Raw genomic sequence first — 25,432 nt, 5'->3', positions numbered from 1 at the left:
TGGCCAATTATGATCGCAGGGTGTTTCTTGTGTCTGGATAGAATTAGACGGTCTGGGGGCGAAATATATATCACATGTTTGGGTGGGTGATTTGCCTGCCAAACTTAAAATGTTCAAATGGAGACATGTTTTCTACTTTTTCTGTAGTGTGTGTGTGTGTGTGTGTGTGTGTGTGTGGCAGATTATGATAGCTGTCTGGGGAGCAGACTTTCTAAAGGAATTCAATTAGCTGGAATGGTTTGCTTCCGCACAGTCCCCAGGGCCAAAGCTGATTCACACAAACACAGCAGCATTCTGTCTCTTATCAAACAGCTTCATCTAAACAGCTGTCTGTGTGTTAGAGTACAAAACATTGTCTGAAAAACAGAAATTATGTAAATAAATGTGGATTAATGCTTTAATCTATCACCGTAAAAACTAGGGCTGTCATGCTGCTGACGATTAATTGTCAAACCAAAAATTTCGATTATGAAAATGAATTGTCTTTAATATAGGTCTTTAACAGTTATGACAATTAGGGATGTATCCGAATTAGGGCTGCAGGATTTGGGGAAAATGTCATATTGCGATTATTGAGGTCAGTATTGCGATTGCGATATGCGATTGCGTTATAATAAACAAATGGTATCATGAGTCAACTTGCTTGGTTATCAAGGAAAATGCACACACAGATAACTGATAATGCTGAAATGTGTATTTCTCAAATCAAACATACAAACTAGCAACAACAACAACTAGAAATGCACAGTGTTTTCAAAAAAATTAAATAACAGTAACATCTTTGCATTACTGCAAACTTATTTTCTCAATAGTACAGCTAAATAAAATAAATAGAACAATATATAAGAACATACACATTTTCATGAAAATAAGATTTTATCCAAACAAACAGGGACATTTAAGCAGGATGTAACACATGCTTTGTATAAACTCTTTTGAAAAGGAAACTGGATCTAAAAGTGTTGTTCACTCAATCAAACCACTAAAACTGTTGTTGTTTTTTTTAAATGACCAACTGGTACTTCCAAATCCTCTTTCTAAAAAGTTCTACTTATCACTTGAGAGGTTCTTTGCCAAAAAAACAAGCATATCCACCTTGTCTGGTTTCAGACAAGAGCGATGATTCGATACAACATTACCACTAGTGCTAAAAGCTCTCTCTGATGCAGAGCTTGTTGCTTGTATGCACAGATATTTCTGTGCTAGTTTGCATAGCCTAGGGAAGTTTATTTTGGGAAACTTCCACCATTTCAGTGGATCTTCTCCGTGGTCTACACATGGCATGTAAATGTAAGCGTTGAGTTCAGCAGCCACTGCTTCTCTAAACTGTACCATGGGATCAAATATGGTTGACAGTGATGCTGTTGGCGTTGTGCGTGTGGTTTCCTTGAAGAAACTGGCCAGAGTTTTCTTCTTGGTTTTAGCAGCAGGTGGATTTTCCACATCCAGGCTATCCTTCTCCATTGCTGCGGTGCTTTGGGCTACAGGTTGTTGCTGGTGAATTTCCTGAAACAAATAAAAAATGAACATGTTTTAGAAATCTGTTACATGGAATTCTTACCAGTTAAGTAAACACTGTGGTTTCACTCACTATCAACTCTGAGATGATTCGTTCCTTTAAGGTCTGGATCTCTTCTGCAGAGATGCATTGTGTTTGGAACCTTGGGTCTAGGAAAGTGGACATGTTTAGCAGGTCCTGCGTGACTTCATGTTTCTCGTTGAGGTAGTTCAGAATTTTTGATTTCAGTGATTTGGTCAGGTCAATGTCCTCTTCCTCTTCAGCCAGCACTGAGGTGTTCAGAAGATGCAGAGCAGGCTTCGCGCAAGAAATGCTCACATAACGTTCACCTGACAGGGCATCCGTGAAGTGCTGGAGGGGGCTGAGTGCCTTGTTCACAGATTCCAGGACCTCCAGGTCCTGCCATGAGGGCAGTAGGTGTCGCACTTTGCGGTCTGTAGAGAGAACCTTGGACAAAGCATTTTGCTGCTCCAGGACTCTTGCTATCATTTTCTGAGTGGAACCCCATCGTGTTGAGCAGTCTGTCACCATGGCATGCTCTGGGAGGTTGAGCTCTCTTTGTGCTTCTTTTCTTCCAGCTATGGGAGAAGTGGCCCACCATCTTCCTGCATATCCAGTAGCCCTGTTAATTCATTGTGCATTATCTTTCAGAGCATTTCCTGTGAATGATAAGAGTGTGAAAAAAAGACAAAACATTTACTTACTACAGTGACATTGCAAAACATTTAATATTCACACTCTGATTACATGCCCAGTTCCATACTAATAGCATAAAACAGCAATACAAAAATTACAGCAAACACAAACACAGTTAATATTCATATCATGTCACCACTCTAAGCCTAATGAATGATAGTGCAGTAGTAGGCAAATAGTTGTGGCAGATGTGTACTTTACACACAACCAACTCTTACAGAATTGTTTCATGCTAATAATTAGCCCTAAATGAAATAGGCCATTCCTAGTATGCTTTGTGGCACACAGAATTCTACACTGTATTTAAAATTATTTTATTCTTAAATCGATGGTACAACTACCCCAAACCCCATGGTTAATTGCTGTCCTCTTGAAAGTACATTTGTATAAAATATTTGCTGTAGCCTAATAACAAAAGATTAAATCAACTGAACTTACCGATAGCCAGATGAAGTCTATGCCCAAAGCTCTGGAATCTAGTCCACTGATTAAGCTCCACCGCTTCGACAATGTTAGTGCCGTTGTCTGTTGTGATAGCGACCTGACGCTCCTCACAGAGGTCCCATGAAGCCAGTGCCTCTCTCAAGCCCAAGGCTATGTTCTCTCCCTTGTGGTCATCGGGGAAATAGGATGTTTGCAGGCAGCGGCTTTTCAGTTCAAACTCCTCGTCGAGAAAGTGCACAGTTAGGCTAATATATGTTTCAGTCGTCCTGCTTGACCACAGATCCGTAGTGGTTGAAAAGAACGTCACCGTAGCCATTTCCAGTTGAACCTCGCCACGGCATTTGCTGTAAAGCTCAGGGACTGCAACTTGAGAGAAATAGTTTCGCGAGGGCAGTTGGTACCTCTTGTCCAGTGTGTGGATCATTTTCTGAAATCCCACTTTGCTAACGGTGTATATGGGCATCATGTATCTTGCCAAGCAGTGCGTTATGGAGTCGGTGATTTCTTTATATCTCTGTAAAGACTTGTTGTATGGCGTGATACTCGCAAACACATCTGTAATTGTGCTTTTTGTTTGGCTTACAGGTTGTTTTTTGTTTTGTTCAGCTGTCTCTCTACTAATCTGGGCTTTCACCGTCATGCATTCATCATACTTTTCTCTGTGCTGTTTCAGGTGCTGATATAAATTTGTCATGTTGCCACGTGATGTAGCAACTTTAATTTAGCAAATTTTGCACAGTACCTCTCTCTGCTCAGTGTCGGTTATCTTAAAGCCAAAATATTGCCATATAACAGAGGTAGCATTTTTTCTGGCCACCAGTTCAGTGTCGGTCGGCATTCATCTTCACCTGGTCTCCACGCTGCACACCGGAAAGTCATATGACATGACCATATGCGCCACACGTGCCACTGCCTAAACTGAGACAGACTGGTCATCTTTATATTAGCGGCGTAGAAAATGGGCAAACAGCTCTCAGAGAGAATGGGTGTCACGTCCACACATGCACTTATTTATTTAATAAAATCACAGCATTTTGCCGTCATATAATCGCACAGGCTGACATCGCGTTTGCGATATGATTAATCGTGCTGCACTAATACGAATCCAATACCTGAACTCTCAGTATCGGCTGATACCGATCTGATAACAGTGTTGTTTTTTCATTCAGTTTAGAATATCTATACTGCACTGTGTGGAACTGATTGGGGGTACTCTTTTAATATGTAAAGAAACAAAAACATTAGTAATGTATTTCAGTCATAATTTCTTTACAAAAACACTGGGACTTTTATTTTGACGGAACATTCCAGGAAGACAGTGACTGTGTGTGGGCTAGTTCACAGTTGTTTAATTTACTTTTCATTTAAAATCTGGTGAATTGTTCCTCCGGTTCCGAATTCAATGCATGTTATAAGTGAACCTAACTATCGAACATCTACATCTGAGATGTAGTTTGTTAGGAGCACTCACATATGGCGTGCCGCTGTCAGAGCTGAAAACAGCAGCACGTCATCAGCCTGCACGTGCTATGTGTGTGTGACACAACAGAGCACCGCTTTTGAGATTCGCAAAGCTATCGTATGTATAAGAAACTTTAAATAAAATGCATGAGTCATATGGACTACTTTAATGGCCAGGTGCTATTATGGTTCTTTTTTGCCATTTTTGGATGGCAGCTTGACGTTAACGACCATGACTAACATACATTATTAAACGGTGGCCTGGAATGCTCAATTCTGATTTGTCAATGGCGCCATCTAGTGGTCTGTTATTGCTCTATAACAACCACAGCTCCTTGTATCAGACCACTCATCCGAGTCCTTGCGAGCTGTCTCTCCTGCTTTTTTGATCACTGTGCAAAATCTTCAAGTAAGGTAATACAATATTTTACTTGGCAATACAGGTGCATCTCAATAAATTAGAATGTCGTGGAAAAGTTCATTTATTTCAGTAATTCAACTCAAATTGTGAAACTCGTGTATTAAATAAATTCAATGCACACAGACTGAAGTAGTTTAAGTCTTTGGTTCTTTTAATTGTGATGATTTCGGCTCACATTTAACAAAAACCCACCAATTCACTATATCAAAAAATTAGAATACATCATAAGACCAATAAAAAAAACATTTTTAGTGAATTGTTGGCCTTCTGGAAAGTATGTTCATTTACTGTATATGTACTCAATACTTGGTAGGGGCTCCTTTTGCTTTAATTACTGCCTCAATTCGGCATGGCATGGAGGTGATCAGTTTGTGGCACTGCTGAGGTGGTATGGAAGCCCAGGTTTCTTTGACAGTGGCCTTCAGCTCATCTGCATTTTTTGGTCTCTTGTTTCTCATTTTCCTCTTGACAATACCCCATAGATTCTCTATGGGGTTCAGGTCTGGTGAGTTTGCTGGCCAGTCAAGCACACCAACACCATGGTCATTTAACCAACTTTTGGTGCTTTTGGCAGTGTGGGCAGGTGCCAAATCCTGCTGGAAAATGAAATCAGCATCTTTAAAAAGCTGGTCAGCAGAAGGAAGCATGAAGTGCTCCAAAATTTCTTGGTAAATGGGTGCAGTGACTTTGGTTTTCAAAAAACACAATGGACCAACACCAGCAGATGACATTGCACCCCAAATCATCACAGACTGTGGAAACTTAACACTGGACTTCAAGCAACTTGGGCTATGAGCTTCTCCACCCTTCCTCCAGACTCTAGGACCTTGGTTTCCAAATGAAATACAAAACTTGCTCTCATCTGAAAAGAGAACTTTGCACTGGGCAACAGTTCAGTTCTTCTTCTCCTTAGCCCAGGTAAGACGCCTCTGACGTTGTCTGTGGTTCAGGAGTGGCTTAACAAGAGGAATACGACAACTGTAGCCAAATTCCTTGACATGTCTGTGTGTGGTGGCTCTTGATGCCTTGACCCCAGCCTCAGTCCATTCCTTTTGAAGTTCACCCAAATTCTTGAATCGATTTTGCTTGACAATCATAAGGCTGCGGTTCTCTTGGTTGGTTGTGCATCTTTTTCTTCCACACTTTTTCCTTCCACTCAACTTTCTGTTAACATGCTTGGATACAGCACTCTGTGAACAGCCAGCTTCTTTGGCAATGAATGATTGTGGCTTACCCTCCTTGTGAAGGGTGTCAGTGATTGTCTTCTGGACAACTGCCAGATCAGCAGTCTTCCCCATGATTGTGTAGCCTAGTGAACCAAACTGAGAGACCATTTTGAAGGCTCAGGAAACCTTTGCAGGTGTTTTGAGTTGATTAGCTGATTGGCATGTCACCATATTCTAATTTTTTGAGATAGTGAATTGGTGGGTTTTTGTTAAATGTGAGCCAAAATCATCACAATTAAAAGAACCAAAGACTTAAACTACTTCAGTCTGTGTGCACTGAATTTATTTAATACACGAGTTTCACAATTTGAGTTGAATTACTGAAATAAATGAACTTTTCCACAACATTCTAATTTATTGAGATGCACCTGTAGTCTTGTAATAGCCTGGATAATGAGGAGGCAGACGGCCATTTTTGCAAAATAAACACCAACAGAAAACTCTGATGCAAACTGGTGGTTGATTTCAGCTGGTCAGCTAATTATTTCTTCTCATATAATTACACAATTTCAACACAAATTAAAGTTTCATGTCCATTTATTTGGCAAGTAGTCTTATAATAGGCTGAATAATGAGGAGTCAGACGGTCATCTTCACAAAAGGAAACCACCAGCAGAACTCTCCACTTCGCATCGGGGTCTTGATCACTCTGTCTGGGTTTATTGTGCCATAAAAATGGCTGACTGTACATTATCCTTTACGTATCGGATTTGGATCGGGCTTGTCGGACCGATACACGATCCAGTTAAATTTGAGTATAGGAGCCTATATCAGTCCAGGTATCGGATCAGTGCATCCTTAATGACAATTATGATGATAATTGTTTTAGGGCTTTCACAAATTGTGATAATTAAAGCTACACTATGTAACTTTTGGCCCTCTAGCGGCTGAAGCATAAAACTACAAGTTACTTTGGAGGAAAATTTTACATCAGTTGTGATTAGGCACTGTTCTTCTGGTGGATTAATCTCATGGTTTGAGGTCTCAGAGATGATCTGCAGAACAGAGTCATGACGAGCTATTTTCAGGTTGATATGTTATTCACTTAAAAATGTATAAATGATATATTACTTTGAGGAAGATAAAGAACACTCTTAATTATATTTTAATATTATTTTTAATAGGGCTGCCCCTGACCAAAGATTTTCCTAGTCGACTAGTAGGCATAAATTTAAGCCATTAGTCGACTAGTCGCACATTTATGATATTAATTTAATTACTTAAACTCAGCAAAAAAAGAAACGTCCCTTTTTCAGGACACTGTATTTTAAAGATAATTTTGTAAAAATCCAAATAACTTTACAGATCTTTATTGTAAAGGGTTTAAACAATGTTTTCCATGCTTGTTCAATGAACCATAAACAATTAATGAACATGCACTTGTGGAACAGTTGTTAAGACACTAACAGCTTACAGGTGCTAGGCAATTAAGGTCACTGGACACTAAAGAGACCTTTCTACTGACTCTAAAAAACACCAAAAGAAAGATGCCCAGGGTCCCTGCTCATCTGCGTGAATGTGCCTTTGGCATGCTGTATGGAGGCATGAGGATTGCAGGTGTGGCCAGGGCAATAAATTGCAATGTCCGTACTGTGAGACGCCTAAGACAGCACTACAGGGAGACAGGAAGGACAGCTGATCGTCCTCGCAGTGGCAGACCACGTGTAACAACACCTGTAGATGATCGGTGCATCCGAATATCACACCTGTGGGAACAGGTACAGGATGGCAACAACAACTGCCCGAGCTACACCAGGAACGCACAATCTCTCCATCAGTGCTCAGACTGTCCGCAGTAGGCTGAGAGAGGCTGGACTGAGGGCTTGTAGGCCTGTTGTAAGGCAAGACCTTACCAGACATCACCGGCAACAACGTCGCCTATGGGCACAAACCCACCTTCGCTGGACCAAACAGGACTGCCAAAAAGTGCTCTTCACTGACAAGTCACAGTTTTGTCTCACCAGGGGTGATGGTCGGACTCACGTTTATTGTCGAAGGAATGACCGTTACACCGAGGCCTGTATTCTGGAGCAGGATCGATTTGGAGGTGGAGGGTCCGTCATGGTCTGGGGCGGTGTCTCAGCATCATTGGACTGGGCTTGTTGTCATTGCAGGCAATCTCAGGGAAGACATCCTCCTCCCTCATGTGGTACCCTTCCTGCAGGCTCATCCTGACATGACCCTCCAGCATGACAGTGCCACCAGCCATACTGCTTGTTCTGTGCGTGATTTCCTGCAAGACAGGAATGTCAGTGTTCTGCCATTGCCAACAAAGAGCCCGGATCTCAATCCCATTGAGCACATCTGGGACCTGTTGGATCGGAGGGTGAGGGCTAGGGCCATTACCCCCAGAAATGTCTGGGAACTTGCAAGTGCCATGGTGGAAGAGTGGGGTAACATCTCACAGCAAGAATGGGCAAATCTGGTGCAGTCCATGAGGAGGAGATGCACTGCAGTACTTAATGCAGCTTGTGGCCACACCAGATACTGACTGTTACTTTTGATATTGACCCCCTCTTTGTTCAGGGACACATTATTCCATTTCTGTTAGTCACATGTCTGTGAAACTTGTTCAGTTTATGTCTTAGTTGTTGAATCTTTTTATGTTCATACAAAAATTTACCCATGTTAAATTAGCTGAAAATAGAAGCAGTTGAATGTGAGAGGACGTTTCTTTTTTTGCTGAGTTTATATGTGTGTGTGTGTGTGTGTGTGTGTGTGTGTGTGTGTGTGTGTGTGTGTGTGTGTGTGTGTGTGTGTGAATAAATGAGGGAACAAAACACATTTATTCACACACATGATGTACTTTTAGAGAATGCTGGTAGAGAATGCACAAATGAAGTAGGTTCTTTGCCAGAGAGATGTTGACAACTGTTGTAAAACCATCTTTCAAAAAGTTGAACAACACACATTTTAATTGCACTTAATTTTTTTCCAGTTTCATTTGAATTTTTAGTTAAAATAAATAAAAAATAAAGTTCAAAGTTTGAAATCAAGGTGTCTTGCTTTATTGTGTAGGCTTAACCCTAACCCTTCTTAATGGAAATTACCCCATAGTACCACCTAGCATCCAACCAGCAGTAATACCGGTGTTTGTTGGTTTCCTGTGGAGTTTTTTTAATTATTTATTTAAAATTATTTAAAAAAAAAAAAAAAAGCATGACAAACAATATAAGCTTTAACAACCCTACCAGAAAACACATCCAAGCAGTAGAGCAGGTAAAAAACTTCGCCAAACAGTAAAAAAACCCAAAAAACAGTTAAATCCATTGGCAGAGTGATTTCACTCCGCTGCTGTCCTGATTTCTGGAACCACGACTGGACTGATTGAACAGCTGTCGCACTCGCTTCTCACTTCTCGCGACACAGCCTATCCTTCTTTCTCAGCTTATGGATATAACGTAAACACGCAAGGACGAATGACATATGCCTGCGATTTTGTACCAAATCCGACCCGGCAGCTCAAACAAAATCATTATTGTAGGCTTACTGTAGTGAATCAGGGTAAGACAAGGACATGGTTTTGAACATGGATTTTTTATGTACTCACACAATAATTAACTTTTGTTAATTGTATCCAAAAAAATCTTACAAACATTGCATTCAGAAAGTATTTAGACCCCTTCATTTTTTCACATTTTGTTGTTGCAGCCTTATCCTAAAATGCTTTCAATAATTTTTTTTTCACATCAATCTACAGTCCATACCAGATTTTTGATAACTTTGCAAATTTATTAAAAAGAAAAAACTGAAATATCACATTGACATAAGTATTCAGACCTTTAACTCAGTAATTAGTTGAAGCAGCGATTACAGCCTCAAGTCTTTTTGGGTATTATGCGACAAGCTTTGCACACCTGGATTTGGGGATTTTCTGCCATTCTTCTCTGCAGATCCTCTCAAGCTCTGTCAGGTTGGATGGGGACCGTCGGTGGACAGCCATTTTCAGGTCTCTCCAGAGATGTTCAATTGGGTTCAAGTCCGGGCTCTGGCTGGACCACTCAAGGACATTCACAGAGTTGTCCCTAAGCTACTCTTACATTGTCTTGGCTGTATGCTTAGGGTCATTGTCCTGTTGGAAGGTGAACCTTCAGACCAGTCTGAGATCCTGAGCGCTCTGGACCAGGTTTTCATTAAGGATCTCTGTATTTTGCTGCATTCAGCTTTCATTCAACCCTGACCAGTCCCCCAGTCCTGCCGCTGAAAAACACCCCCACAGCATGACGCTACCTCCACCATGCGTCACCGATCAAAATCATGTCAAAACAACTGAATTTGCCACATGTGGACTCCAATCAAAGTGTAGAAACATCTCAAAGATGATCCAGAGAAATGGGATGCACCTGAGCTAAATTTCTGAATACTTATGTTAATGATATTTCAGTTTTTTTTTTGTTTTGTTTTTTTGTTTTTTTTGCAAAGTTATCGACAATCTGTTTTTTGCTTTGACATTATGGGGTATGGAGTGTAGATTGATGTGAAAAAAATATTTAAAGCTGAAGAAGTTCCAATAATAAGGAAGGAAGCGGGAAGAGGGGTGGCAGTCCAGGTATGTTAAACTTTAATGGCTTTTCAGTTTCATAATACACAGTCTTTGGCTTTTCAGCTTTACAACAAAGTATCTCAGGTCTCTGGGAGTTTGTATGCACAGCTTCACACAGACAGTTATAAAAAGCTTTTTCAGCCTCCGCATCAGGGTGTGCGTGTCTCGGACTCTCTCTGTCTCTATGGCGTTCTCGGCGGCCTTTTCAAGCCTGTCTCCGTCGTCATTGTAATGAGACACAGGTGTTAAGCATCAATCACCAGGTGATGGCCCTTACCGCTTCCTCTCTCCCCAGTGACAGACACACGACCACGTCCCGCTCCACAAAAGCATTTTAGCATAAGGCTGCAATATTACAAAATGTGAAAAAAATGAAGGGGTTAGGGATTAAGTGCTTATGATTAACACTGCTTGTATGAACCCACAATGACCAAGAACATTTGCCATTACAAGATCGGTAAAGTAAAGTGAAACCAGAGTGCTTTGCATTCACAAAAATCCTCATTTATATTTTCGTGGGAGTTTGGTGCGAAAATCCTCACATGATGTGTGCATCAGCACTTTAAGCCTGGTTCAGAAGTGGTTAAACTTCACACGCTCTTCAGGAGCTGCACTTAGTGCAGTCTGCGGTGCAGCTCATTGACACAGTTGGAGTTCAGCTGAATAAGACACTCAAACGTGCCATTTATTCCCTTAATGTGATTGGAATTTGAATTACACAATTACCGCAGTTAGATCAAATATCTGCGATCAGATGATTATTTTATCATGACAAGCCTAGTATTAACATGTTAAAAGGTCATAAAACCCCAAAACACATTATTTTGAGATGTTAACAGTTAGCCTAAGTATACATTGCACAAAATTATAAACAATGATAGCATTCATTATGTTTAATACTAAGGGGAAACGTGGTTAATTTTTCATTTTTTAGCCATTTTGTTATTCCAGCTTAAAACGAAAGTTGAAGCAACGTCACAATATGTGAGCTATATGTGTAAAGTCTGAGAGGCTATTGGTTAGAGAGTACATGTCTACATCATTTGATTATTAGCGGTTTTCCACAGTATTCATGAGAAGATGCTGCCTTATGCATGAAAACTCATTTCAGCTGAGAATTAAAAATCACACACAAATGTGATGGCGGTTCCTGGCTGGCTTGGGTTGCTACCTATCCCGTAAAATACGGGATTGTTCTGTATTTAAAGATGAAATAATATGCCCTGTATCGGATCAATACAGGACATGTTTTGTCATGTTTTTTTAAGCATGTCAGATGGCGTCATGGCCCAATTGTTCAAAAGGGACCACCCCAGCAGGGTAAAGTGATTTAACTTCGATATTCATTGGAAATTTTGCCTCTGGGTGTATAAGGGAGCGTCGAAAAAGTTAAAAAATTTGCTTGAACTCTAGAGGGGTGTTGGGCCTTAAGTATTCAGATATAAGACAAAGGCAGGCCTAACAGAGTCGTAAAGCCTGACTGAGGCCTACACACACAGTCATAAATCTTACTGATAAAAACCGTGCCAAAATCAAACAAAGGGAGTCCAAAACAGACTACAAATCCCATGAAGCCTTGCTCACTTTGCAGCTATGTGTGAAATTCTAAAGGATCGAACTCTCAACTCCTATTGGTTGAGGCGCACGACAGAACGCCCCTCAACCATGACGTCATCGGGAGTAGAAATACCTCTGAGATCCTTCTGGGCATCACTTCCAGCAACTTTGCTTGCCGTGTGTTGATGCAGCTCATCGCTGCTCTCAGGTGTAGCCTCATTGCACAAGGAAGTAACGTAGGACTTGAAACTGTGGCCATACGATCTCCATCCCGCTAACGGATCCGAAGGAGACCACCGAGCAATCCGCATCTTCATCCGTTTGCCTGCAGAAGTGAAGAAAGAAGATTTCTCTTCCCTCTTCAACCACGTCGACGTCACTGATTTTTCCGCCAGCCCGCCGAGAATCAGCAGCCATACCTCCCGCCAACAGAGCGAGGAAACGGCCTCCCGTCATCACCCGTGCCTCGAGGAACCGAGTCGGAGTCAAACGATGGATGAACACCCATTCTACCTGCGTCCTCACGCAATTCATGTAAGAGGTTTACGTCTGGGCAGAGATAGAATATTATAGTGTGTTATTCTTGTGTATCAAGGTTATTGCTTGTACAGTTTACGGACTGCCGAGTCCGCTCATTGCTGCTAATAATACTTAAGGTATTAATATAACGTAATGTTATCACGAATTAGATTTTGCTGTGTTGTAATCCAACCACGTTGGACTGTTGTGTATTTCCGCCATCGCGGATGAGACTGGCACACTGAGTTTATCCATTAAAGAACCAAAGACCGCGGGACTGTTTACGAGCTGTTCACCATGTCTCTGAGTGATAAACTAACAGCTGCTTTCTCTCCCACGATCGTGAAACCGGTTTCGGTGCTGCTACTTTATTCTCTCTTTTGCTCTCATACTAACCGCACACACACATGGCTAGTAGGTAACTTGGTGATAAAGCTCAGCTTTGTCCCTAAATTATCGTACAAGCGGAGACACGCGGTAAACGGGCAGACGCCATTAACCGGCTTCTCTCCGCCCACATTCGCGGCTATATTCTCTGGCAGGAAATCTCGCGTGACATACTCTCCACGAGAGTCACGTCTGCCATTTTGTGCGCGTCACACACACACAAACACATTCACACACACACATACCTTCCTCTCATGTGTTATAGGCTTATTTTGGTTACCATATCTAATCATGTCACTGTTTAGTTTGTAGTTGTAAGTCGAAAGTTTATCGACTGCATTGTATTGATTATTAATTTATATTACTGCATCAATAAACTTTGTTATATTTCAAAGAGAAGTGTTTTGGTTTGTTTTGCATACACCTGTATCAAAGGGTGGCAGGGGATGTCAGTTCCTGGATTCAAGCCTTCATTGTTTCCTTTTGAATGTTGATGTTCTCCAGACATCGATTTTCCTAAGAGAACAATCTAATACTGAGACTGTTATACTGTCTGGTAATTAGTCCCTGATTCCAGGGTGGTGCCCCGGCGATATTAATCCTTATTAATATTCTATTGATATTGATAATTATCTTTGATGGTTGTTGAATTTGAAGGATCAATAAGCTAGTGTTAATTCTAATCAATGTTCCATTGATTTTAATAATTAATGATTATCTTTGATAATTAATATTCTATTGAATTTGATAATTTATGGTTATCTTTGATGATTGTTGATTTAAAGGATTAAAAAGCTAACATTGATTCTAATCAATGTTCTATTGATTTTAATAATAATTATCAAAGATAATTATTAATTAATTATTGCTAATAACTAAACGTAGCGCACAACAGGGGGGTGTGGTAAGGGACCGTCTGTACAGCTGACCTCCCTTCAACAACTCTAGAGAGAGTGTCCCTTATTTTACAACTTAAATGTGGCAACCTTATGGTTGGCACAAGTTCAACAGCAATTGCGGAACAGATATGAAAGCGTACATTTAAACTAAACACTGTGGTGAGATCAAAATCACTCATCAGAATGGACTGCTGTCCATAATCGTACTGGAGCAAGCATGTTTTTTGGCTGCTACTCGAACTCCAAACATGAAAAAGCTGTCTGTTTAGACACACCCGAAACTTTCCTTGTAAGAGTAAATATTTATGAATTTATGAAGTCTCAAAGCAGTCGTTGTTTTGGTGGCAATTCCTGCTCTCACTTCATTCTGAAAAATTTGTACAAAGTATCAGAATCTTAGATTTGAAAACTGTTTTATTGGCTTCACTCTACATACATTCACACTTTTGTCCCGTAATTATAATAATCTTTTGCTTTTGTTTCCTCTCACATTTTGATTTTCAACCATCTCTATTGTGAGTGAGTAGTAGTGAATTGTTGTGTTTGACCCCAGCTCTGTCCCCTGCTTTCAACCCACTTCCCTCCCACCTTTTTACATATTTTCACGCCCATTTCATGAGCCTTTTTTGAAGTCTAATGTGTGAATGACTGGTGCTGAAGTAGGGGTTTTCATGACACTTTAACAGTTACAGGTCAGTCAATTTCTTTGAGTTCATAATTTCTTAGGGTTGTCATGGTACACATTTCTGTTGTCATTACCACTACTAGTGAAATAACACAGTTCTCAATAACAATTTTACAAGTTTGCTAATGGATATCAACCTCCAGGTTTTAAATGTTTTCCAAAGGTTTTCAAAAGTTTTTTTAATAACTGTCCAATAAGTAAAAGGATAGTATTTGGGGTAAAACACCCCTGTTTTCCCCTATTGTTTTTCTTAAGTGGGGCGAATAAATTTGTGATGAGAAATGTTCAGAGTGAGCTCACATTGACTGACCCAATCACAATGGAGATTCATTTGTTTATAGAATATGTTATGAAATGCCAAATGTGACAAATGAACAGAATGTTGGTTAACCCTTTTCTGAAGTGGTTATTTTGCGTAAGCATAATCTTAATTTGTTACTCAAAAAAAAAAAGCATTTTAATGTCTCAAAAGTTGACAGATTTTACCCTATAACTATTATCCCTATATTTACACAATATCATAACCCCCTGGAGGCCTTTTACCCCAAGTGTGGGGTAAAACCCTTCCTCACAACCTTTATTATTATTATTATTATTATTAATTTGAATCAAAACAACTTTCCATTATTATATCTTTTCACAAATTATATATATTCACGAATTATATATTTTCACAAATTATGTCACACCATCATTATTCAATAAAAATAAATGTATTTTTTCAATCTTGACACTCATTTTGACTCATTTTCCTTCAGGTGTGCCTTTAGCCCCGTTGTACCCTATGTCTCAAGTGTTTGAGTGTCTGACTCTCCATTGCTGTGGGTGATGGTATGTGCGCTCTCATGAATTAATGACGCATTCTAGTCCTGTTGAGCTTGGCTACGTCAAGTGTTTACATAGTACGGACCCAAACAAAAGACATCTGTGTGTTTTGTGCTTGAATCTGTTGAGGTTCTTTGTGCATAATTCATGTCATGAATTGTTTTGCTGTGTTTTAGATCATTCATACATGTGCGTGTTGTTTGTAGGCATCAGTGGAGCTTTGTTCGGTCAGTAGAGAATATCCCGCCATCCACTGTCAGTCATTAAATACTGTAGCATTCACTTGAATTTATAATGTCTTTTCTCCTGTTGCCTGTGGCCTGAGCTGCCCTTTCTGTGACAAATACACTACAGCATTGGTCTGTGAGTGAATGCTTGTGTCCAGTTGAACACACATCCCCTTAGGACTGCATCTTCACCCAGAACTCCATGATGATAGAGAATAGCATGCATACTTACTACATTTACTATTCAGTATACCAAAATGTGGTGTCTTAACATAGTCTCAAGACAGCTTCATAATAATTCGAATGAAATGACGAAATTTTAACAGATGGTTTGACTTGGCTCATACGAAAAGGTACTACTTTTAGACCAACCAGTCAACAAACAGAATTTCACTTTTATTGATAACAGTAAATTAACTACATTAATTCATGAATCCACCTTTGTGTTTTTGTAAAGGTTTAAGAACAAAGAAAGGACTCCAGTTAACAGTGGCATAATCAAATAGCATATCAAACAGAAATACAGTATGTACTCAGTACCATTAACTGTTGAGGCCGCTGCCATATTGGTTCTTCCTACATGACATCACTACTGTCAAGTCAGAACTTTCATAGAATTCAGAGTTTACAACTTGTAATTACGAGGTCTATGAAGATGTGAACGCATCATAATGCCTTGTGTTCTCAAAATATAGGTTGTATCAATGTGTATGCTGTGCAGTATTCACTAAATAGTAAGCTAGTAAAGAGATTGTATGTAACAGCAGTTGAATAGACCTGGAGCTGAGGAGAATGAACATGTGAGCTGAATAAATTGAGATCTGGCCCGACACATACAACCACAGGATTCAGTAACACACACACACACACACACATACAACAGTCCTTTTGCAACAGACAGTCAGAAAATTAGAGGTTTTCCCTTCTATGAGCTGTACAAAGTGAGCACTTCCTCTTGTTAAGTCCACGCAGCTCTAAAAATAAAGCAGAACCCTCTATTAAAGATTTCTCTCTGCCTGCTCGACACACGCAATATCTGGATGAAGATCTCTAGACCTGAGAAAAGGATTGCGGTCTTTTATGACTAAATATTTCCTTGGATATATAAGAGTTTTTTATGAATGTATTTTTATTTCTGAGCTTTTTTGCGTTGACTTGTAGACATATCAGTGCTGATGCAGGAACACTAGTCGACATGAGATGACGGACATATTTGCTGGTAATTGTTGGTTCTGAATTTATTTGGATGGGATATTAGCAACTTCCTTCCAAACTTCCTTTCTTCCTTCCAAACTTCCACAAATCCTTCCTTCTTTCCAAACATCCTTCCCTTTTTTCTTTCTTTTCTTCTTTCCTTCTAAACTTCCTTCTTTCCTTGCAAACTTCCTTCCTTCTTTCCTTCCAGACTTTGTTCCATCCTTTCAAACTTCTAATCTTCCAATCTTCCTTCTTTTCAAATGTCCTTTTCTACCTTTTCAAACTACCTTCCTTCTTTCCTTCCAAACTTCTTTTCGTCTTTCCTTTCAAACTTACTTCCGTCTTTCCTTTCACACTTACTTACATCTTCCCTTCCAAACTTCCTTCCTTCTTTCCTTCCAAACTTCTTTTCTTCTTTCCTTTCAAACTTACTTCCGTCTTTCCTTTCACACTTACGTACATCTTCCTTTCCAAACTTCCTTCCTTCTTTCCTTCCAAACTTCTTTTCTTCTTTCCTTCCAAACATATTTTCTTCTTTCCTTCCAAACATACTTCCTTCTTTCCTTTCAAACTTACTTCCTTGTTTCCTTGTAAACTCCCTTCCTTCTTTCCTTCCAAACTTCCTTCCTTCTTTCCTTCCAAACTTTGTTCCTTCCTTTCAAACACTCCCTTAGACTGTCCTGGCACCGCCTCCTCAGCCAGTGAATCGCAAACCACACATCGATACACTTGGTTGTAGGACCCATCCACACACATTCCCCTCTATAAAGTTGTAAATGCCAGCCAATTCATACCCAAGATTAGTGGAGGGGAGGGGCAGGGACTAACCACAGCCTCAACACTATGCTTTTGTCCCCAAAATTTGAATATCCCCGTGCACACACCTTACCTTCCCCCGCCGGCTTGTATCCAAAGCCTCAGATTGAACCAAGCCTTGGTGAATGGAGGTTTGGTACAGCCTGGCTTGTTATGTACCCCCCTTAATACTCACAGGTATCCGATACGCTAACGCTCGATCGGGGGCGGCCTGTGGTGCATCAGGGATCCAAACCAACATCTTCACCTCCATAGCGGGACATCGGTCCTGGAAGTGCCCAGGTTCCCCACAGCTCCAGCAGACCAGCCTTGACTTCACACCCACACCTGTGGCAGCAGATTCACCAGCCTATGGGGGAGAGCGGAGAGAGATAGGGGGAACCGGCGGGTTGAAAGGTCACCAGGGCCAGGGAACCAGTTTTGGGGTCGTAATTCCCCATTTCCAGGGAATAGGAACAGGATGGGGGGAAGGGGAGGGAGGAGAGAGAGAGAGAAGAAGAGGGCTTGCTGGTCTCCGGATACGCCTCCATATGGTCCTCAGCCAGCTGGATGGCTTCATCCAGTGACGCCGGTCGGTGGCACTGGACTCACTCCACCGTTCCTTTCGGTAGCCAGGCAATGAATAGCTCCAGTACCACCAGATCGAGTACCTCCTCGGTGTCGCGATCTTCAACCAGCAGCCACCTTCGGCAGGTGTCACGGAGCTGTCGAGCGAATGCGAAAGGGTGGCTGAGCTCGCCGAGCATCAGTGAGCGGAAGTATTGGCGATGTTGCTCTGGGCTTTAGCCGACCTGTTGCAGGATGGTTTTCTTCAGGTCTTCGTACACCAGGAGGTTGGACACGGGAAGTTGTTGGACCGCAAGTTGGTTTTCCCCAGACAACAGCGGCAGTAGGCGGGCCACCCACTGGGTGCTGGACCAGTTCCATGCTCCAGCCATCCGCTCGAAGAGCTCGAGGAAAGCCTCCATGTCATCCTGAGGTACCATCTTCACGAGTGTGACATGCGGCACGGCCATAGGTGCATTCAGGGTCGCAGCTGAAGACCCCTCCTGGTGTACCAAGCTCCGTAGCACCTGCCGGTCCTCTGCTTGAGCCTGGAAGAGCGCCTGGAACTGCTGTTTCTGTTCCACACGCAGCTCAAGCAGAGCCTGATTTTGGGCTTGGTGGATGCCGGCGAGGGTCTTAATTACTTCGGCCAGCGGCAAGGACTCCTAATCTGGGTCAAGGCACCACTGTGATAAATCTCTTGCTTGGTTGTGAAGGAGGAAGCGGGGGCCAGGTAAACAGTCGACTTGAGACTTTTATTGATAGCACTTTTCAGTCTAACACACAAAGGTCTGCTTTCAGCATAACAAAAATGAACACACACATAAACACACAAATCTCTCTCTCCCCTCCGGCGGTCTGGACTGCCCTTATATCCCTCTCCAGCTCTCACTGCAACACAAAACAACTGTTAGAGATAATTTCCCACAGGTGTCAATCCTTCTCGCTCTTCCTCTCCCAGCCTTGCTCTCCACAGACATCGCTCGGCCACGCCCCCATCTCCACACTATCTTTTGTGCTTTTGCTCGTGTGAGTGTGTTTGTGGGGAGTTACAATTTCTAGTGCTCATGCTAGTGCTCAAGCAGGGGTGTAATGCCATGCATCTTGTCCAAATTTCCTTCACTGACCTTTATTAATTATGGCCACCCAATCATACCTATATAACTGGCTACAACCTTTTCACTAAAAGCTGGTGTGTGGTGAGCGTTTTGGCGCTCTGTGGCAGCCATCACATCATCCAGGTGGATGCTGCACACTTACAGAGGGTAAAAAGCACTTTAAGCACTATTTTTGCCATCACGTGAGAGCTTTTGGTATGAAACCATGTTGGTTTGACATCTGTGTTTAGTTCGCTTGGTTGGAGTGAAAGCGGTCAGCCAAACTCGTGTGCATAAGTGAACCGCACATGAATCTGTTTGAAAAGGTGGTCTGGGGAGTGGTTTATATGAATTCTGGTGCAGTTTGCAGTTTGTATGAAAATAATCCATCCTAAATCGTTTAAATCATTATTGATGACACATACTTTGAATCTTTGTATTGCTTATAGCTGCTTGTCTCCAAATAAAATGCCTTTAAAGAAAAGCTTGCATTGTTTTGAATATCTTGAAGTGCATCCTCAGCAAACAAGCACACATGCCGTTCTATCCAAGTAAAGTTTTGGTGGATAAATTCAAAAATAGAGAAAGCGTGTACAAAACGATGAAGCTGATATATTTTTGTCCTGAGCCGTTTTCTACCTACAGTGTTAAAGAGCTGCTGCTGTTGCACCAATATGGAATTTATGGGCTGATACGATCATTCACAGCTCATTGTGGCCAATACCGATACCGAAAAAAAAAATGAAATCGAGATTACTGTGAGACACTTACAATAGAAGTGAATGAGGCAAATTTTTGGAGGGTTTAAAGGCAGAAATGTGACGCTTATAATTTTATAAAGCACTTTCATTAATTCTTCTGTTAAAACTCTGATTTTATCACACTAAAATAATGTTATCACGCATATTGTTTGTCTTGTGTCTATGCTTTTGAAACAGTATTTTATCATTTACGGATTGGCCCCATTAACTTCCATTGTAAGTGTCTCACTTTAACCCAGATTTTTTCTTTTTTAAGAAAAGGAGGGGCAGGTCAAAATACATTTTTGTTGTAATCAATATTATGCCACAAATGCTGTCGATTGAGCTATTTAAGGTTTGATGGATGTAACATGAACCAGAAGTGTGTCTATATTGTAGATACATGCTGATTTGAATGAGAAATAAATGAAATTACACTTGCATAAATTGTATGGTGCATATTTGTATGAGTATTTATGATAATCCTTGTATGTGCCCATTTATATGTGTTATTTTCTATATTCTGTTTATGTTTTATGAAGTAATTAGCTAAATAGATTGCCCCCAATAACATGTTTTTGTCATGTTTGCTTAATGCATGAATCATCAGTCTGCTTCATGATCCCGATTTTAAACCAGCCCCAAAATGACGTAATCAGGGGAAGAAACGTTGAAATTATCCTGACAAAGCGACATAATCTTTGCTAGCATTAACACTGTATTTCAACAATGTGGCACACGATGTGTGAGCACTTGCACACTGCAATTTGAGGAAAATAAACTGTTACAAATTATCTGCAAAAATGTCAGTGTTAATTCCACCATAGGCACAATGAAAAATATTGTGATTTTCCAGTTTATCGGCCAATAATAAATCTGCCGCCAATATATCGGGAATCCCTATCTGTTAGTATTGTTTTTCAGCTTCTCTGAGTTTTTTAAGTCCCTCACATTAAATTTTACATGTTAGTCAATCAGCCTCTTTCTGTGGAAGAAAAGGTGGTTCATGGCCAGAAAAAGCTGCAGTGTGGACCAGACTTTATGCCGATAGTGACTAGGGTTTTGTTTGCTTGCAAGTTGTTAGACTTTGTCACACACTGTGTGGTGTAATCTGTCTCTAAAAATAGCAGCTAATACAGTTGAGTACAGGAACAGGTAGTAGTTGATTGTGATTAAAATTTCCTGGAGTGATTGAAATGTTTCTTTTATAATTATTATTATTTTTATTAATTCTTTCAGTTCAGTCCATAATCCAGATCACAGAGGCGCATAAAGCTGTTTATCGCATTAAACATGTCATAATAATCTGTCTTCCTCTTTCTATTTGTCTCAGGATTCTCTATTGAACACAAAGCAATGTGGAGGAAATAAGGATTGTGCTGTGCTTGAACTTCAGGTGAGTGCAAAATGCAAATACTCGAGCATTTGATGAGTAATAAGCAGGCCCACACAGAATCTATGCTCACACAACTCTGCAGAATGCTCCGCCAATTTCTGTTGAATATTCACACTTTTCTACTTCATTTGGAATCGACAATATTCAATTTACAAAAAATGCTGCCGTCCAATAGCACCCAATAAGCCAATACACTACTTATTTAATGTATTGTTTGCATAAATTACTCCATCATCATTCATAAATAGAGACAGAATGATAACTGATACACTACTTTTCATTTATAAAATGTTTTGGCGTGTTTGACAACGCTTTCAGCCACCAATGAGACTGCGGTACTCTCTGTTCCATTCAACACATTTAATCATATTAACACTGTTCTGCAGAATTCTATACATTTTCCCCTAAAATCAGCATCTATGAATGTCAAAATCGAAGTCTGCATATTCCAAAGTAAACCCACACACAAACACACAATGGCACCAAAAAGACAGGCCGTCTTTTTGGTGCCATTGTGTGTTTGTGTGTGGGTTTACTTTGTAGCAAGAAGTAAGCTAAATCTGGACAAAACCTGCCTTTCGGGACATTTGGGGGTGTCCTCAATTGGAAAAACAGATTCATAAAGGATTCATAAAGATTAAAAAAAATATATATATCAAAATGTTTTCTTTTATGGTAAGAGTGTGGGTTAAGGTCAGTCTATAGTAATTATAATCAGATGTTCTGTATATAAAACAATAGGGGGCCTGGGTAGCTCAGCAAGCAAAGACACTGACTACCACCCCTGGAATCATGAGTTCAAATCCAGGGAGTGCTGAGTTACTGCAGCCAGGCTTCCAAAACAAACAGTTGGCCCGGTTGCTAGGGTGGGTAGAGTAACATGGGTTACCTTCCTCGTGGTCACTATAAGGTGGTTCTCGCTCTCGGCAGGGCACGTGTTAAGTTGTGCGTGGATGCAGCAGTGAATAGCGTGAGCCTCCACACACGCTACGTCTCCGTGCTAATGTGCTCCGCAAGCCACGTGACAAGATGTGCGGGCTGACTGTCTCAGAAGTGGAGGCAACTGAGATTCGTCCTCCGCGAGTCACTGCGCAACTGCGAGGAATCAGAGCAAAAAAAAATATATAAAACAATAGAAGTCTATAATATGCCTCTTTTTATATAGCAAATATACAAGTAATTGTGTGTGTGTGTGTGAGAGAGAGAGAGAGAGAGAGAGAGAGAGAATGTTGGATAGAGTGTAAGGTGTGTCATCTCTGTGGGGGAAAAAAAACATGTAATACTCAAGAGTGTGTGTTTGACTCAAAAATGTGTGTATGTGAAGTCACATGGACAGCACTCCAAAGCACTCTCTATGAAGTCAGAAAACTCATGTTTGAGTGAAGTGTGTGTGTGTGTGTGTGTGTGTGTGTGTGTGTTTGTGAGGTAATTTTGGCTAGCGAAGTCATACTGAAGTGATTAGACTCTGTGGAATGTGTGTGTGTGTTTGTGGAATGGAGTTTTTGCCATTTAAATGAGTCAGTGGTTCCATACAGTGGAATAGTGGAACTGCTTTCTACCGTCCTGTGTCCCTTGGGTTCTCTGTCTCTGTCTGTCTCTCTCTCTCTCTGTCTCTCTCTCTGTGTGTGTGTGTGTGTGTGTGTTTGTGTGTTTGTCTCTAAAGAGAAACATACTCATCAGCGTTTTAAGTGCAGTGCCTGCTGGTTAGTGTCAGCGGGCTACTGCACATCAAAGATGTATTGCGTGTGCATCTCAGCAGGTCTGACACTCCTCCTGCATAATAAAGACAACCCTGAGCTAACTTGCATTAAAGCAGCCCTCTGTGGCTCCAACAAGCATTTACAACTTTCATGGTTTGTCCAATACTTATGCTCAGAATGAATCGGCTCCACAGCTCTGTCTGTGAAGGGTGAAACGCTGTCATATAGGGATGGAAATCGTAAGGAAGTTAACGATTCCAATTCCACCTAACTATTACAGTTATGATTTAGAAAATGATTCGAGACTGACTGACTGATAGCAGTGACTATTTAACAGAGACGGGCCACTTCTATTAAAATTAATGGGAGAAATTGGAACGCCCAACTGCCAACAGATGTAGAAAGGTGCACCAAAGAGTGAACAGTTTAATACATTCAGATTAAATGTGTAGGGTGTATTTTACTATGTGTAAAGCCTGAAATGTAGTGAGGAGTTCGTTCATTTTTATTGGATTACATTTTGAATATAGCTGTATTGGAAGGGCTGCACAATGTTAGCCAGAACAGTTAGCGTTTACGTTGAAGTCTTAAAGGGCCAGACAGCTTAAAACCGAGCGTTTCAGACAGAGGGCCAGGGACAGGGTGGAAAGTTATTATAAATGATTAAATTATCTCTGTTTTGGTGCAATATATATATACAGTGGCATGCAAAAGTTTGGGCACCCCTGATCAAAATTTCTGTTGCTGTGAATAGCTAAGCGAGCAAAAGATGGCCTGATTTCCAAAAGGCATAAAGTTAAAGATGACACATTTCTTTAATATTTTAAGCAATTGTACTTTTTTATATCCATCTTTTACATTTTCAAAATAACAAAAAAGGAAAAGGGCCCGGAGCAAAAGTTTGGGCACCCTGCATAGTCAGTACTTAGTAACACCCCCTGGCAAGTATCACAGCTTGTAAAAAAAATTTGTAGCCAGCTAAGTGTCTTTCAGTTCTTGTTTGGGGGATTTTTGCCCATTCTTCCTTGCAAAAGGCTTCTAGTTCTGTGCGATTCTTGGGCCGTCTTGCATGCACTGCTCTTTTGAGATCTATCCACAGATTTGCGATGATGTTTAGGTCGGGGGACTGTGAGGGCCATGGCAAAACCCTCAGCTTGCGCCTCTTGAGGTAGTCCATTGTGGATTTTGAGGTGTGTTTAGGATCTTTATACTGTTGTAGAAGCAATCCTCTTTTCAGCTTCAGCTTCACCCCACAAATGATGATTGTGCACAAGCTATAGCCCTAACAAGCTAATTAAGGTCTGAGACCTTGGTAAATGTTATCTGAGAGCTCAAATCTCTTGGGGTGCCCAAACTTTTGCATGGTGCTCCTATCCTTTTTTTCACTCTAACATTGTACAAAATAAAAATAATACACTAATATTGCTTATAATGTTGAAAAGAATGTTTCATCTTTAACTTCATGCCTTTTGGAGATCAGTTCATCTTCTACTCACTTAACTATTCACAGCAACAGAAATTTTGACCAGGGGTGCCCAAGCTTTTGCATGCTACTGTGTGTGTGTATATATATATATATATATATATATATATATATATATATATATATATATATATTAAAATGATAAGTGGACCTCAAATTATATATATATATAAAAAGAGTATGTCATGACCCCTTTAAATAATATCCATTAATGAGTCAAAGTTCCTAAATTACATGATAATAAAATTTGTTTAGCAATCATTTGCAGAGACAGGTGTTCAGAGTGTGTGTAGGAGCGACAGCAAATTCCTCTACTTTCTCAAAGCGTTCTGTAATCACTCTGCTTCACTCCATCTTCATTGGACTTTGGTGCTTTGCACAACAAGTGCTGAGACGCGGGGAAATAAAACAAGGATGCACAATTTTAGAAATAAAAATCACCCATAGACTTCTATTCTTGTTCTTAGTTTGCATTTTGGTTGAATAGAAATAGTTGAGTTTGCGTTGATCTAATGCCTCAGTGCATTTAGTCTTTTCACACCTCTGAGAGTTACCAGCACATGTACATGCAGCACTCTAAACAAACGCTCACACTGTCAACTCACACCTTTTATCTTAACCACCTCCATGACCTACACGAGCGCCCATTTTCAAATGTCACAGCCATTCCTATTTTCCACACAGTCTCATCGCAGCTGCAGTATAGTGGTGTGTTTGCATAATTAAGAGCGAAGCCTTCAAATCGAGCGTTCAGCCCAACTGTCTCTCTAAAGAGGGTTTATGGGGCAGCATTAATACCCTTTAATGGACAGATGAGGATTGGAAAGGTCCAGCTGTTGCTGTTGTGTTGTGCCTGGTCAGAGCTGTGACACAAACATTGTTACAGTCTGTTTGGAGGGCACATGATTCTCGTTGACATCTTCACACACTGGTGAGTTCACTCAGACTGAGAATTCAGCTTCACAAAGGTCTCTTTCTCTGGCGCTTGCTCTCTTAAGGGGTGGTCACACTAGACTTTGCGTTCCATTCATATGCATGCAAATGTGGG

The 25,432-nt window shown here is 40.7% G+C and overlaps 2 protein-coding genes across 5 annotated transcripts in view; one reads left to right on the top strand and one right to left on the bottom strand.

Moving 5' to 3' along the window:
* Positions 1–25,432, top strand: part of LOC127410012 (tyrosine-protein kinase fynb) — a 99,676-nt gene that overhangs the window by 9,506 nt on the left and 64,738 nt on the right. For 3 of the 4 annotated variants that reach the window (XM_051644992.1, XM_051644991.1, XM_051644988.1), the window contains exon 2: positions 21,139–21,201. The gene's annotated coding sequence lies outside the window, so the exon portion shown is untranslated. Of the gene's footprint in view, positions 1–9,418; positions 10,317–21,138; positions 21,202–25,432 lie in introns of all 4 variants that reach the window. The other variant, XM_051644990.1, reaches the window with a different exon arrangement.
* Positions 1,048–3,353, bottom strand: LOC127410467 (E3 SUMO-protein ligase ZBED1-like). The gene is made up of 3 exons (XM_051645738.1): positions 2,654–3,353; positions 1,592–2,124; positions 1,048–1,506 (listed from the first exon to the last, which is right to left on the bottom strand). Exons 1-3 carry the CDS (start codon positions 3,351–3,353, stop codon positions 1,048–1,050), a joined length of 1,692 nt encoding a protein of 563 aa, XP_051501698.1.

The sequence above is a fragment of the Myxocyprinus asiaticus genome, chromosome 19, assembly GCF_019703515.2.
Source record: "Myxocyprinus asiaticus isolate MX2 ecotype Aquarium Trade chromosome 19, UBuf_Myxa_2, whole genome shotgun sequence".
Taxonomy (NCBI): Eukaryota; Metazoa; Chordata; class Actinopteri; order Cypriniformes; family Catostomidae; genus Myxocyprinus; species Myxocyprinus asiaticus.
This window is presented reverse-complemented; position numbering and strand designations above follow the sequence as displayed.